Source organism: Sciurus carolinensis, chromosome 5 (assembly GCF_902686445.1).
Source record: "Sciurus carolinensis chromosome 5, mSciCar1.2, whole genome shotgun sequence".
Taxonomy (NCBI): Eukaryota; Metazoa; Chordata; class Mammalia; order Rodentia; family Sciuridae; genus Sciurus; species Sciurus carolinensis.
The window spans coordinates 47,192,483-47,206,654 of record NC_062217.1 but is presented as its reverse complement, the minus strand read 5'-3'; the positions used below and the strand labels follow the sequence as shown (position 1 = coordinate 47,206,654).

The following is a 14,172-nucleotide window of genomic DNA, read 5'->3' as shown; positions in this document are numbered from 1 at the left end:
GAGTACTATCATCAAGCCTCTGAATTTTCATCTCTTTTGAATTTGATGGTCCGAATTTGCTCAATATTCAGTCATAAAAAAATTCAGAGAAGCAGATGTGTGTTTATCAACAGTTCAAATGAAGACAGATTCTCATTTTGGACCCTCCTTCTTTAGTAATCTCTGCTCTCTGCAGGAAGTGGAAAGTATGGTAAGGGCCTCAGGGACTACCCTGAATTCCATTTATAACTTTCATAACTTTCATAATTCCATTCACAACTTTTTTTTCAGTCACACGCACATATAGAAACAAAGATGGGCAGAATTCTAAGGTGGTCCTCAAGATCCACCCAGTGCACCTGTTCTTTATAACCTTATTCCTGTAAGTATGGGCAGGATCTGCAAATAGGATGGGATATTACTTGTGATAATGTTAACTTACATGGCAAAATGGAGTTGCAAATGTAATTAAGTTTACTTGCTTTGAGTTAATCAAAAGAGAGGTTATAAGCTTGGACCTAACCAAGTCACATGAACTATTATATATTGTTTGTTTGTTTACACAATTGCTGATTGAACCTAAAGTCTCACTCATGCCAGACAAGCATTCTACCACTGAGCAGCATCCCCAACTCTATAAGAGTTCTTTAATTGCACTGCCTATCCCCCCATTGGTAGTAGAAAGGAAAGACAGGTTTGAAGTGTGAGGGGGATTTGACTTGAGGGAATTATCTATGGCTGTATGGCTAAGAGCCAGAAGGTAAACAGAGACCTCTGTCCTACACCATGAGGAACTGAATTCTACTAGTGAGATGAGTTTGCCTCCTTTCCCAGAGCCTCCAGGTAAGACCCCAGCCTTAGGGTCCTCTTCCACTGATGTTTAGGTCATAACTTTTCTGAGTAGCTCACAATTTTCATGATCATGATTTCTCCCTTTTCATTGTACCCTCAAAATCCTGAGGAGTCTTCCACTTAGCACTAAATGTGATATCACCATATCAGTACAAAAGTCAACTAGCAAAGACCCTTTTAATCCTTTTATGCTTTAGCAACTTGTTTAAATGCCCCTTTACTAGGTTTGCTTTTGAAAATTTCATTCCTTTAGAGAAAGGTACAGCAAATGAAAACCAATGCAGAGTTTCAGTCAAGATGCCAAGATTTATCTTCACATAAAGACAGTTTATAACTTAGAATGCAAAGAAATCTCTGCTTAAAACGAAGAGCTGTTTCCATTTTGTGAATAAGGTATTAATTTAAACTACTGTGGATAATATCCTGCCTCCACATTGTGAGGAGATACAAGTCAATCACCTGGAGCTGTTTCTGAAGATTGACTGAGAACATATGAAATCCTAACTGTGTTCTAAAATCCAAATATACCACTCTAGAATGGCACAACTGACTGTGGGTAGCAAGGAATTAGAAGATAATTCTTTTAATGTGTGATTTAAAAGGTCAAGGAAGGTGCCAGCAAAACCCTACAGTGTTATATGGTTTACCTGGCTAATCTTTCTTCATATCATAAAAGTCAGTGTAAAAAAAATAATGTTCTGACAGGTCAAGGATTCTAACATGACTGACATTAACAAGCTTTTTGATATACAGCAAGACACTTAAGCTCTTCAAATCTCTTTTCTACCTTGAAACTAATGCTGGGTTGGTTGACCTCTAACCTTGAATGCTTGTAAATCACTTAATCTCTCTGACAAACAGGGATTATCTCTGTTTTACTGCTTCCCAGGGTCATTGCAAGGATAGAACAACACATTTAGGGACTAGAGTGTTCAACATGTGTATAATTCTTCAGTGTATGAAACATTGCTTTGTATCTTCTTTCATTTTGATTCTCTCCATGACTTTGGTGTAGGTGTTATGCCCTTTTCATAAATGAAGAAATAAAGCTTACTGGGAGTAACAGAATTTTAAGGTCATAGATTTAGAATTGGTAGAGGTCTGGAAGCCAAACTTACATGTTCTGACTCTAAATCCTGTGTTTTACTCCTGAAAAATAATCATTCCCCCAATTAACCCTCCATCTGTACTTACACTTTTTATGTGGTTGGCCTGGCCAATATTTTTATATCAATAATTGAGTCAATTCTGAATGCTTAACTTTGTTTGGATTCAGAAAGGTCTGTACACCCTTCTTTGGTCCTATCTCTATAATTGATTTAGAGCTGGAGTCTGCTGGGGTGACGAGTCTCCAATTCTAAACTTGTGAAATATCCCTGAAGCACTGGGAAAAAAGTAATTACAGACATTGAACTAAGTTCTTGATGGAAGGAATTCTCCCAGCAGTTGTTGGTTCAGGTGTCATGTCTTTCCACATAACCTTCTGGGAGTTAACCCAGCCTTACTGACCAAGATATGTTTGAGAAAACCATGTCTATTATACCCTCCTTTGATTGGTGGGATGCTGAGAGTAGAAAATTGATATGTAAATTGTACATTTGCTCCTGAATTTTTTTTTTTGAGGCAAATGTAATTTTATTTCTTAAGCCAAGAATCACAGATCCAAAACTGTGATTTTTTTGTTTTTCTTTTTTTCCACATTTTAATAGGTTGATTATAGTTGTACATATAGGTAGGATATATTGTTACATATTTATACATGTACATGATGTAACAATATGATTTGGTCAACATCAATCTCCAAACTTCCCCCCTCCCTCCCTACCTCTCACCCCTTAGTCCCTTTCTTCTACTGCGCTCCCTTTGAGATATCTATCTATCTATCTATCTATCTATCAACACACACATATATACAATATACATATATATATATTTTTTTTTTCGTCGTCAGTTGACCTTTATTTTCTTTATTTATTTATATGCAGTGCTGAGAATCAAACCCAGTGCCTCACACATGCTAGGCAAGTGCTCTATCACTGAGTCACAAACCCAGCCCTTTCCCTTTGATTTTTAGGAGACCAACCCCAACTTTATTTTCCTTTTTCCTCTCTAGCTTCCACATATGAGAAAAAACATATGATCCTCAACCTTCTGAGTTTGACTTATTTCATTTAACATGATGGTCTCTAGTTCCATCCATTTTCCTGCAAATGACATAATTTCATTTTTCTTTATGGCCAAATAAAACTCCATTGTGAAAAAATACCACATTTTCTTTATCCATTCATCCATTGGTAAACACCCAGGCTGGTTCCATGGCTTGGCTATTGTGACTTGTGTTGCTACAAACATGGGTATGCATGTATCACTGCAGTAAGATGACTTTAATTCTTCAGGAAAAAAAAAATCACAAGAAGGATATAGCTGGATCATATGGTGATTCCATCCCTAGTCTTTTGAGGAACCTCCATACTGATTTTCGTAGTGGTTGTAAATTAGATGCTATCCTATTTATTAACTCCTGGCATTATTTCCTGAGCTTTTGAGGTCCTATTAAGACCCTAAATTTTCTTTTAGGAGTTGCAGAAGTTCTTGTCTTAATTCCTAGGTCTTTGATTCATAAAGAGTTAATTTTTGTGCTGGGTGAGAGATAAGGGTCTAGTTCCTTTCCTCTACATATGGATAACCAGTTTTCCCAGCATCATTTGTTATAAAAGGTTGTCCTTTCTCAAATGTATGACTTCAGCCCCTTTGTCAAGGACCAGATGACTAAAGATGTATAGTGCTGCAACCAGCTCAGCAACAACAAGGGATCTTGAGGAGGGGTGATGGGAGATTAAGAAAAAAACAGAGGTGCTCGCTTCGGCAGCACATATACTAAAATTGGAACAATACAGAGAAGATTAGCATGGCCCCTGCGCAAGGATGACACGCAAATTCGTGAAGCGTTCCATATTTTAGAAAGAGCCTACAGAGTGGGAGAAAATCTTTGCCAATCATACTTCAGATAGAGCACTAATCTCCAGAATCTATAAAGAACTCAAAAAACTCTACACCAAGAATGCAAATAATCCAATCGACAAATGGGCTAAGGAAATGAATAGACACTTCACAGAAGATCTACAAGCAATCAACAAACATATGGAAAAATGCTCAACATCTCTAGTAATAAGAGAAATGCAAATCAAAACCACCCTAAGATTCCATCTCACCCCAACTAGAATGGCGATTTTCAAGAATACAAGCAACAACAGGTGTTGGCGAGGATGTGGGGAGAAAGGTACACTCATACATTGCTGGTGGGGCTGCAAATTAGTGCAGCCACTCTGGAAAGCAATGTGGAGATTCCTTAGAAAACTTGGAATGGAACCACCATTTGACCCAGCTATCCCACTCCTTGGCCTATACCCAAAGGACTTAAAATCAGCATATTACAGAGATACAGCCACATCAATGTTCATAGCTGTTCAGTTCACAATAGCCAGATTGTGGAACCAACCTAGATGTCCTTCAATTGATGAATGGATAAAGAAACTGTGGTATATATATATATACAATGGAATATTACTCAGCCATAAAGAAAGATAAAATTATGGCATTTGCAGGCAAATGGATGAAATTGGAGAATATCATGCTAAGTGAGATATGCCAATCCCAAAAAACCAAGGGACGAATGATATCGCTAATAAGTGGATGATGACACATAATGGGGGGTGGGAGGGGTTAGTGTTAGGGTTAGAGTTAGGGTTAGGGAGGGGGGCAAGAATGGAGGAAGGAAGGACTGTATAGAGGGAAAAGAGGGGTGTGGGGGAAGGGAAAAAATAACAAAATGAATCAAACAGCATTACTCTATGTAAATTTATGATTACACAAATGGTATGCCTCTACTTCATGTACAAACAGAGAAACAACATGTATCCCATTTGTTTACAATAAAATAAAATAAAATAAAATAAAAAAAGAAAGAAAAAAAACAGAGAACAAAGAAAAAGCCAGTTGGGACACTGCCCTCAGATGGAAGAACAATGACCCAGAATTAGCTCACAAGTTTATTATATATAGTCTCATAATCAGAAAGTTCAACTACAGAAGCTTTGTAAATTTTTCTAGGTTGGTGAGTTATCAAGAAGTTTCTTTGTGCACCCAAAAGTTACAAAACTAGAAACATTTTGTGGCTATCCTGCTGTTATGGTGTTAGGAACATCCTACAGCTGTCCTGCAGTACCCAGGAAACTCATTTTACTGGAATGTCGGATAACTATTGACGCCAAAGCCAAGTGTCAAGGTTTTTCACACATCCTGCATTTGGCAAGGAATATTTTCCCAAGCTTGGCTTTTGCCTATACTGCAGGATCAGGGCTGCATTCAATGACCAGGGCTCATTCACTCTCTACAGTGTGGATTTCTTGCTGTGTCTTCTAGCTGCATCATTGGTCTTTGTGTCTGTTTTTATGCCAGTACCATGCAGTTTTTTGTTACTATTGTTTTGTATTATAATTTTAAGTCAGGTATTCTGATGCCTCCAGCATTGCTTTCTTTTGGCTTTGAATTTATCTTGTTACTCTGAATATTTTATTCTTCCAAATGAATTTTTGGACTTTGTTCTGTGAAGAATGTCAATGGTATTTTCATGGGAGTTGCACTGAATCTGTATATTGCTTTTGGTAGCATGACTATTTTGACAATATTAATTATGTCTATCCATGAATGTGGGAGGTCTTTTCATCTTGAGGTCTTCTTCATTTTCTTTCTTCAGTGTTCTATAGTTTTCATTGTATAAATCTTTCACCTCCTTGGTTATATTTATCCCTAGGTTTTTGTTCATTTGTTTGTTTACTCTTTGAGACTACTGTGAATGAAATTGTTTTCCTGATTTCTTTCTCAGCAGATTTGTTGTTGTTATATAGGAAAGCTATTGATTTTTGAATGTTGATTTTGTAACCTGTTACTTTGCCAAATTTGTTTATTAGTTCGAGCAGTGTTTTTGTGGAGTTCCTTGGATCTTCTATGTATAGGATCATACCATCTGCAAAGAGTGATAATTTGACTTCTTTCCTTCCTATTTTTATCAATTTTATTTCCTTCTTTTTTCTATTTTTAAAAATTTCCTTCTCTCAACTAATTGCTCTGGCTAGAGTTTCTAGAGTGGTAAATGGACCTCCTTGACTTGTCCCAGATTTTAAAGGAAATGTTTCAGTTTTTCCCCATTTACTATAAGATTGACTTTTGGGCTTTCCATATATTTATGATGTTGAGGTAGATCCCTTCTATCCCTAGGTTCTTTAGTATTTTTATCATGAATGGGTTCTGAATTTTGTTGAAGGCCTTTACTGAATCATTGAGAATACTAAGTGATTTTTGCCCTTAATTCTCTTTATGTAATGAATTACACTTATTGATTTGTATATATCAAACTGTTCTTGCATCTCTGGAATAATATCAACTTGGTTAAGTTGTCCAATCTCCTTAATATGATGTTGAACACAATTTGCTGGTATGTGATTAAGTTGATCAGGGATATTGTCTGTAGTTTTCTTTCCTTGATATAGCCTTATGTGTTTTTGGCGTAAATGTGATACTGGCTTCATAGAATGAATTTGGAAGTATTCCATCTCTTTCTATTTCATGGAATAATTTGAGAAGTATTGGCATTAGTTTTTCTATAAAAGTTTGGTAGAATTCAGCTGAGAATCAGTCTGGTCCTACACTTTTCTTTGTTGAAAGATTTTTTGTTACTGCTTTTATCTCATTACAAATTATTGGTCTGTTTAGGTTTTCTATGCCCTCTTGATTCCATTTTGGCAATCATATTTGTCCAGAAATGTATCCACTTCTAGGTTTTCCAGTTTACTGGAGTGTAAGTTTTTAAAATAGTTCCTAATGATCTGCTGGATTTCTGAGATATCTGTGGTGATTTTTTGTTTTTCATCTCTAATTTTATTAATTTGGGTTTTCTTTCTTCCTATCTGGCTAAGGGCTTATCAATCTTGTTTATCATTTTGTTTCATCACTACTTTGTATTGTTTCTTATTCTCAAGTTCATTGATTTTGGACTCTAATCTTAATTATTTCCTTCCTTTTACTGGTTGTTGAATTGGTTTCTTTTTCTTTTCAGTGGTCTTGAGATGTATCATTAGGGATGTTTCTGATTTTCTTATGTAGACACTCATAGCTATAAAGTTTTCTCTTAGAACTGTTTTCATAGGGTGTCAGAGGTTCTGATATGTTGTACCACTATTCTCATTTGAACCTAAGAATTTTTTATTTTTTTCTCTGATTTCTTCTATATCCCTTTCATCATTCAAAAGAGTATTGTTCATATTCCATGTGATTATATCAGTTCCTTAGGGTATTGTTGTGTCAATTTCTAATTTCATCCTATTATGATCTGATAAGATACAAGGAAGTATATCAGGTTTTTTTTTTTTTTTTTTTTTTTTTTAGTATTTTCTAAGTGCAGCATTGTGGCCTAAAATGTCTATTTTGGAAGTTCCATAAGTGTTGAGAAGAAAGTGTATTCAGCTGTCGTTGGATGAGATACTATAAATTATGTCTGTTAGGTTCATTTGAATTATAATATTTTTCAAGTCCAAAGAGTCTTTACTGAGTTTATGGATGACAAATCTAATCACGAGAGGTGTTTTGAAATTACCCCATATTAGTGTACCAGGGTCTATCCAGGGCTTCAATTTGATTAGTGTCTTTTATGTAATTAGCTGCAGCCAATGTGGGGCATCAATATTTATTTTTGTTTTATCTTCTTGTTGGATTGTTCCCTTGACCAATATGAATTGACTCTTTGTCTCTTCTGATTAATTTCAGTTTGAGGTCTGCTTTGTCAGATATGAGAGTGGCTACTCCTGTTTGATTTTGGGACCCATTTGCAGGGTATATCAATTTCCTTCCTTTCACTTTCAGCCTGTGGCTGTCTTTGCCTGTAAGGTTCATCTCTTGCTAACAACATACAGTTAAGTCTTGGTTTTTAATTCATTCATCCAGCCTGTCTTTTCATTGAAGAGTTGAGACTATTTATATTCAATGTTATTATAGATATGTTTGTGAATTCCTGCTATTTTGATTTACTCATCATGCTTAATTTGGTCCTGTTTCTCATTTGCTTAGCTACTCTTCAAATGAGATTTGTTCTTTTTTGTGTTCTTAAGTTTGTTTTTGATTTTTTTTTTTCTGTGTGTAGTATTTCTTTAAATGAGTTCTGTAGTGCCAGTTTGGTATTCATGAATTTTTGTAGTTTCTGCCTATCTTGGAAGGATTTTATTTGATCTTCAATTTTGAATGATAGCTTTGCTGAATATAGCAGTCTTGGTTGATAGTTCTTTTCTTTTAGGACTTGGAATACACCATTCCAAGCTCTCCTGCCTTGTAGAGTTTGTGCTAAGAAATCTGAGGTTACTCTGATTGGCCTGACTCTAAATGTCACCTGTTATTTTTCTCTTGAGGCTTTAAAAAGTCTATAATTATTATTTATGTTAGGCATTTTAATTATAATGTGTTGTGGAGAGGTTCTTTTTTGATGTTGTCTATTTGGTGTTCTGAATGTTTCCTGTATATGGATGTCAATCTCCTTGTGAAGGCTTGGAAATTTTTCTGTTATTATTTCCCTGAAGTTGTTATCCATTCAATTAGGTCACATCTCACAGCCCTGATCAATTCCAGTGATTCTTAAATTTGGTCTCTTTATGTTGTCCCAGAATTCTTGTATATTCTAATCATTATTACTTATTTTTATGTTTCTTTACTCCTATCTGAATGTTCAAGGCTGGCCACTTTTTCTTCCAGGTCTGAGATTCTGTCTTCAGCATGGTCTACACTATTAGAGAGACTTTCAACTCCACATTTTATTTTATTTATTGTGTCTTGCATTTCCAAGATTTCTGTTTCTTTTTTATTATTACTATCTCCTTATTGAATTTCTCTTTCATATTCTGTACAGACAATTCATTTAGTTGTTTTTCTGTGTTCTCTTGGAATTCATTGACCATTTTTACAACGATTCTTCTGAATTCTTTATTTGATATTTCATCCACTTCAACATTTTTAGGGTCATTTGCTAGTAAATTATGACTTTTAGGAGGTGCTGTGTTGGCTTGTTTTTCATATTTCTTGTATTTATGTATTGAATTTTCTGCATCTGTTGGAAGGGATTTCTCTTCCACTTTGTGGTGTAGGACTTTTTAGGGCACAGTCTTCACTTGCCAAAATGTCCTACAATGATCTAGATTGAGACTCTATTGTAAGTGTGGTGTCCACAGCTTTTGTGTTATTTCTCTGTATTGTTATTATAGCAATGAGTGTCTATAGGTGGAACTGGAGGCCCACCCCTAGCTGTTTCTAAATTGGGCCTGGTCATTAGTTTGGGTTTTTGTCTTTTCTATTTTTTGTATTAATATATAATTGAAGATTGAGTGTCATTAATTTGTATGAAAAGCAAGGTGCACTGTCTTTTGGTTAAGTTTAGTTCAGCAGCAGGGTTTCTCTTCTCTTCTCCCCAGTATGAGGTAGGATAGAATAAAAAGTACTGTGGGTTGGAGTTTTTTCTGCACAGACCAGATTTATGCACTGCCAGGGTGGGCTTGCTACACAGTTCAATGATTGGAGCTCCAGTGAGCGGGACTTAGGTCTACTTAGGTCTCAAGGGCTTTGTTGGGTGATGTCTTCTCTGGAGAGGTAAGATCAACATATTCTGAGTACTTGGCAGTTGTGAATCTCTGCTGGGAGTCTGGATCTCAGGAGCCTCCCAAGGGTTCTGCTAGGGGCAGGGAACCAGTTCTTCACCATATCTGCTTCCTACAAACACAGCCATTCCAGGTTTCTCAGACTTAGTCCTTAAGTGTGTTCACACCCAGCTATTCAGATTCTGTACCTGTTTCAGGTGGCCATGTTAGCCACCAGAATCAAAGACAGAAGCGAGTTGTATTCCCTTCAGTCTCCTTTTTTACTTTTATTATTATTATTTTTTTGTACCAGGGATTGAATCCAGGAGAACTCAACTTCTAAGCCACATCCCCAGCTCTTTTTACTTTTAATTTAGACACAGAATGTCAATAAGTTTCTTAGAGCCTTGCGCAGTTGCAGATGCTGGTTTTGAACTTGTGATCCTCCTGCCTAAGCCTCCTTAGCTGCTGAGATTACAGAAGTAGGCCAACATATCCAGCTTTCTCTTGGCTTTTCTGAATCCCATGGGTAAAATCTAAATTACAGTTTTTAAAAAATATTGATTGGGCAGAAATAAAATGACTACAAGAAATAGGGAGGAAACAACTAAAAGCCATGAAGTGGCCTCAGAAATCCTAGCTTTTCAGAGTCCAATTGTGACCCTGGGCAAAGCACTCAAACTCTCTGAATCTTAGTTTTCTCATCTGTAAAAGAGAGGTTGATGAAGATAATTTCCAAGGTCATTTCTACCCCCAAGGTTCTATGAATATTCAAGAGTATACCCAAGAAAAGCTTGAAAGGATGAAAAGCTGGCTCCTCTTAGTTTTAACAACAGGTAGTCCTTATTTCACCTATCAAGGAAGGACTGAATCATCTAACTGAACTGAGGATCTACAACACATTTTCAAAAAGAAATTATAATCCAGCATTGGTCCTTGAATAGTGGTTTTCTAACTCCTCTTTCCTTTAATTTTTTTTTTTAAGCAGTGGCATCCTTTCTCCAAATGAAACATTGCACAAAAGTCCACTTTATGAAACATCATGTATGAGCAATATAAGTGGAATGCTTTTAGTTGTACTGGGCATGGGGTGAAAGTACAGCCCACTCCTCTGGCCCCCTTTAAGGGTTCCTTGTTATACTGTTAGAAAATCACTGCCTTAGAATATGGTTTACATTCCTTCATAGAAACAATAAATATGAGGTCTTTTAAAAATTTTTCAAAGCCAATTTCTTTCTTTTTTTTTTTTTTTTTTCGAGACCAATTTCCTTATATCTGAATAAATCTGTTTTTTGGTGGCACTATTGAAGTGCTTCAGTGAGAAGTACTCCCCAAACATTTGGTGTTATTGCATCCTTTGAAGAAGAAAATTGCCATGAAGAATTCTGAAAATGAGGTGTACTGTAATATTATAGTGAATATATCCTCAGGGACTTGGGGGAAATCATGAGGAACCAATTAAAAATGAAGGTAAAGGAAAAAAGAAATAACTTGAGTAAAATGAAATGGTTCAAATAAGCATTAATTTCACTGTAAACACCTTTCACTGTAGCATTTAAGTGTTCTAAGAACATTAAAAATTATGCTGATCATAAGCAAATAATGTTGCTCTTGTCTTAGATGACCTACTATGAACCCATTCCTGGGAATAACCAAATTCTGTTGGTAGAACAATTATGAAAAACTTTTAAAAACTCCAAATGCTTTGGAAATGTGTCCTGCCACTAAATTATCTTTCCTATTCAGTAATTTTGGCACCAGGGTCACTGTGGTTTGGCATGGGTCATGCTAATGTAAAGTAAAACATGGAGAGAGACTCCAAATGAGGCCACTGAAGTTTGAGAGTAATGACCCACAGCTCAGTCAGCTGAGACCAATGCAAAGAAAAGAGCAGATGCCAAGAGAGACAGAAGACTTTAGATCACCAAACCAGGCCAGAGGCTTCTGAAAGTTTCAAAACAAATACACTTTACTGCTGAAGGATAACTGCAGGAAGACATTAAGAACCATCTGGAACTGAGGGTGGGGAGTCTCAGGTCACAATACTGAATTCCTAAAGAAGAGACATTTGATGCCATCCTGCTCTGAAGAATATAAAATTTTCACTAGGAGCTCTTCCAGCTGTCATTCGTTCATACTTCATTTTATATTTTCTGAGTAAATTAGTTACTCCTAGTTCTTATACCTCTTTGTAAATGAGAAAATGAAAGTATAGACATGGAATAGAGGACATGGAATGGAACCACGTGATGCATATCACTGAATATCTCTGAGAAGAGACCAAAAACCCACTAATAGTGGTCATCATCAGAAAGGGAATTTTGGAACTAAGAAGGGTGGACAGAGACTTACTTCTTCACTCTCCTTTTGTCCATTTTACATTTTATACTATGTCCCCCTTGCTTAAACTTCCAAACATTCAATTACATAAAGCTCTCACAGAACATAAGTAGTTCCAACCCATATCCTTCCTTTCCTCTACAGAGGAGGCCTGAGGAGGCTTGGCAGAGACTGGGTAGCCTGTGGTTACTCAAATCTCAGATATGTGGTAGGGGTGTTAGGAAGATGGCACAAAGTCTCCAATGTGACAATGTGTAGGGAAGGTATGTCAGGAGCTCTGGAAATAGTGGGGATGTTGAGGCAAGTTAAAATCCATAGGTTTTTAAACATTAGGTGAGATACAGCTATGTATGCTAATAAAGTGAATTTTTAGTCACCCATTGGCTATCTATGGTCCAAGCGATTTAGGAAATCAAATTCTACTACATACTAGAAAGAATATGAAATATTTTTAAATAAATATTTTTTATATTTTCCTTTGACCCACAAAACATGAATGAAAAGTAATATATTTTTTAAAAAATGAAGACAAACTAACATCTGAGGTGAGGGAGGGTCAAGAGAAAGTAAAAGTTAAATATAAATCTTTAAGACATAAGACAAAATACAGTTGTCATAGCTGGTCTTTGACTTTGGCTCTAAGCTTCCTGGCAACTATGACAGAGAGAGAATCTTGAACAGTTCCATGTTTTTCACTATTCACAAGGGGATACACATTCCAGTTCTTCAAGGAAAATGGAGCTACTCCTCATGGTAAAAGTCCATGTATATTTGTATAGTATTCTGTACTTGTGCAAAACCTAGCAACCCACAGCATTCACTGTCTAAAGCTGCCCTTTCCCCAAAAATCAAACCTAAAATGGCTTTCTTTTGTAGAACTTCATTCATATAAGGGACCCTGGGAGATTAAGTGGGCAGTATGCTTAATAAATGCAAATGAAGTGATGGGTTTCACCCATCTGTTCTTGCTGTATGAGGCATAACACAGGGTAAAGACCAAGGTGCAGGTAGGATGTCAAGCTAAACAGTGCAAGAACTAATACTTCCTGTTTTCTAGGACATATTTTACCCAGAATAAGATCTACAATATCTGTGGATAGACTCTGTGACTTTTACATGTCTGCACATATACCATTTCTCTCCACTGAACATTTTGATCATATTTACACCTCATGTGATAACCATGGTAACGCAAGGTTATTTTCTCTGAAAGGGCCAGAGGAGCAGGTGCTCTCTGTGGTTGATAAGAGCAGACAAGTAGGCTTCTTTCAGGTAGTAACACAGCAGTGTGGGGGAATCCCTTCTCCACTCTCAGACCTCTGAAATGGAGGGTATGCAGCAAACTAACAAGAGCAAATATAAATAGCTTAAACGGAAGGTTGCTTTTCTGCCAGGGTGGTCATCTTCATTGTCAGCTGGGGAGACATTCATTTCTGTAGAATTGCTGCCCATGTGGAAAAGGACAGTGATGCTGAGAACAGCTCGCCCTCAGAGTGAGCTCAAACCTTGGAAGGCTGTCTGCCTGGTGATGGGGCAATGGTGGGTGGGTGTGAGTGTTACATGACAACAGACTCTGGTGCTTCTAAGTGGCTGTTCTTTTTTCTGAACATTATGGTTAATGTCACACAATGGTGTAGTTTCTTCAGAAGGAATCAGGCCTTTAAATTATGATATGATTAGAGCAGAAGAAACAAATGTCTCACTTTCTCTGCTCCAGCAAATGAGCTGGTAAGAAGATGGAGATTTCTGTCTGCTCTGAGTGAAGTCTCCGTCTACCTGTCATCACGCCATAACTTATCCTGGGCAGATGTGGTCAAGGATGCCTCTCATCATCCTTAGATCATGCCATTACCTTGAACTTCTCTTCATAGTTCTCAAAAGCTTCCATGACCATACACACAGCCTCCATTGAGCGCTCAAGCCGGCCGTCCACCCCATTGAAGCGATACATGCTGCCAGACACATCTACCACCAGGCGCAGACGCTTAGGTTTCTGTTGTGGGCTACCCAGCTGAGGGAAGGAATGACAGAAAGAGCTTGTGAATTACAGTGTCATCAATGGCTGTAGTCCTGAGGAGCTCACACAAATCCCAGGGTGCCAGTCATGATGTGGGCAGATCAGCTGCAGGCTCAGCCCTGTATAAGGTTGACTGGGCTGGTGAATTGTATTTCAGTAAATGGAATTGCATATGGTAGTTAGGACCATATGAAAAAGATTTTCCTTTGGAATAGAGAGCTTGCAAGGCCCAATCTAGTCTAGTAAAGTTGCCTTATGAAGACTGGTGCCTTAAAATATCCTGGAAAGACATGAACCCCAGCATGTCATTTT

The 14,172-nt window shown here is 37.0% G+C and overlaps 1 protein-coding gene and 1 non-coding gene across 3 annotated transcripts in view; one reads left to right on the top strand and one right to left on the bottom strand.

Moving 5' to 3' along the window:
* Positions 1 to 14,172, bottom strand: part of Vwa8 (von Willebrand factor A domain containing 8) — a 461,451-nt gene that overhangs the window by 3,979 nt on the left and 443,300 nt on the right. For both annotated transcript variants that reach the window (XR_007108713.1, XM_047552395.1), the window contains exon 42: positions 13,696 to 13,854. Coding sequence is in view for 1 of the 2 variants with exons in the window: in XM_047552395.1 (XP_047408351.1) it covers positions 13,696 to 13,854 (159 nt within the window). In the remaining variant the exon portion in view is untranslated. The remainder of the gene's footprint in view (positions 1 to 13,695; positions 13,855 to 14,172) is intronic.
* On the top strand, positions 3,685 to 3,791 carry LOC124986070 (U6 spliceosomal RNA). The gene has a single exon (XR_007108971.1). It is a non-coding gene; the product is annotated as a U6 spliceosomal RNA (small nuclear RNA).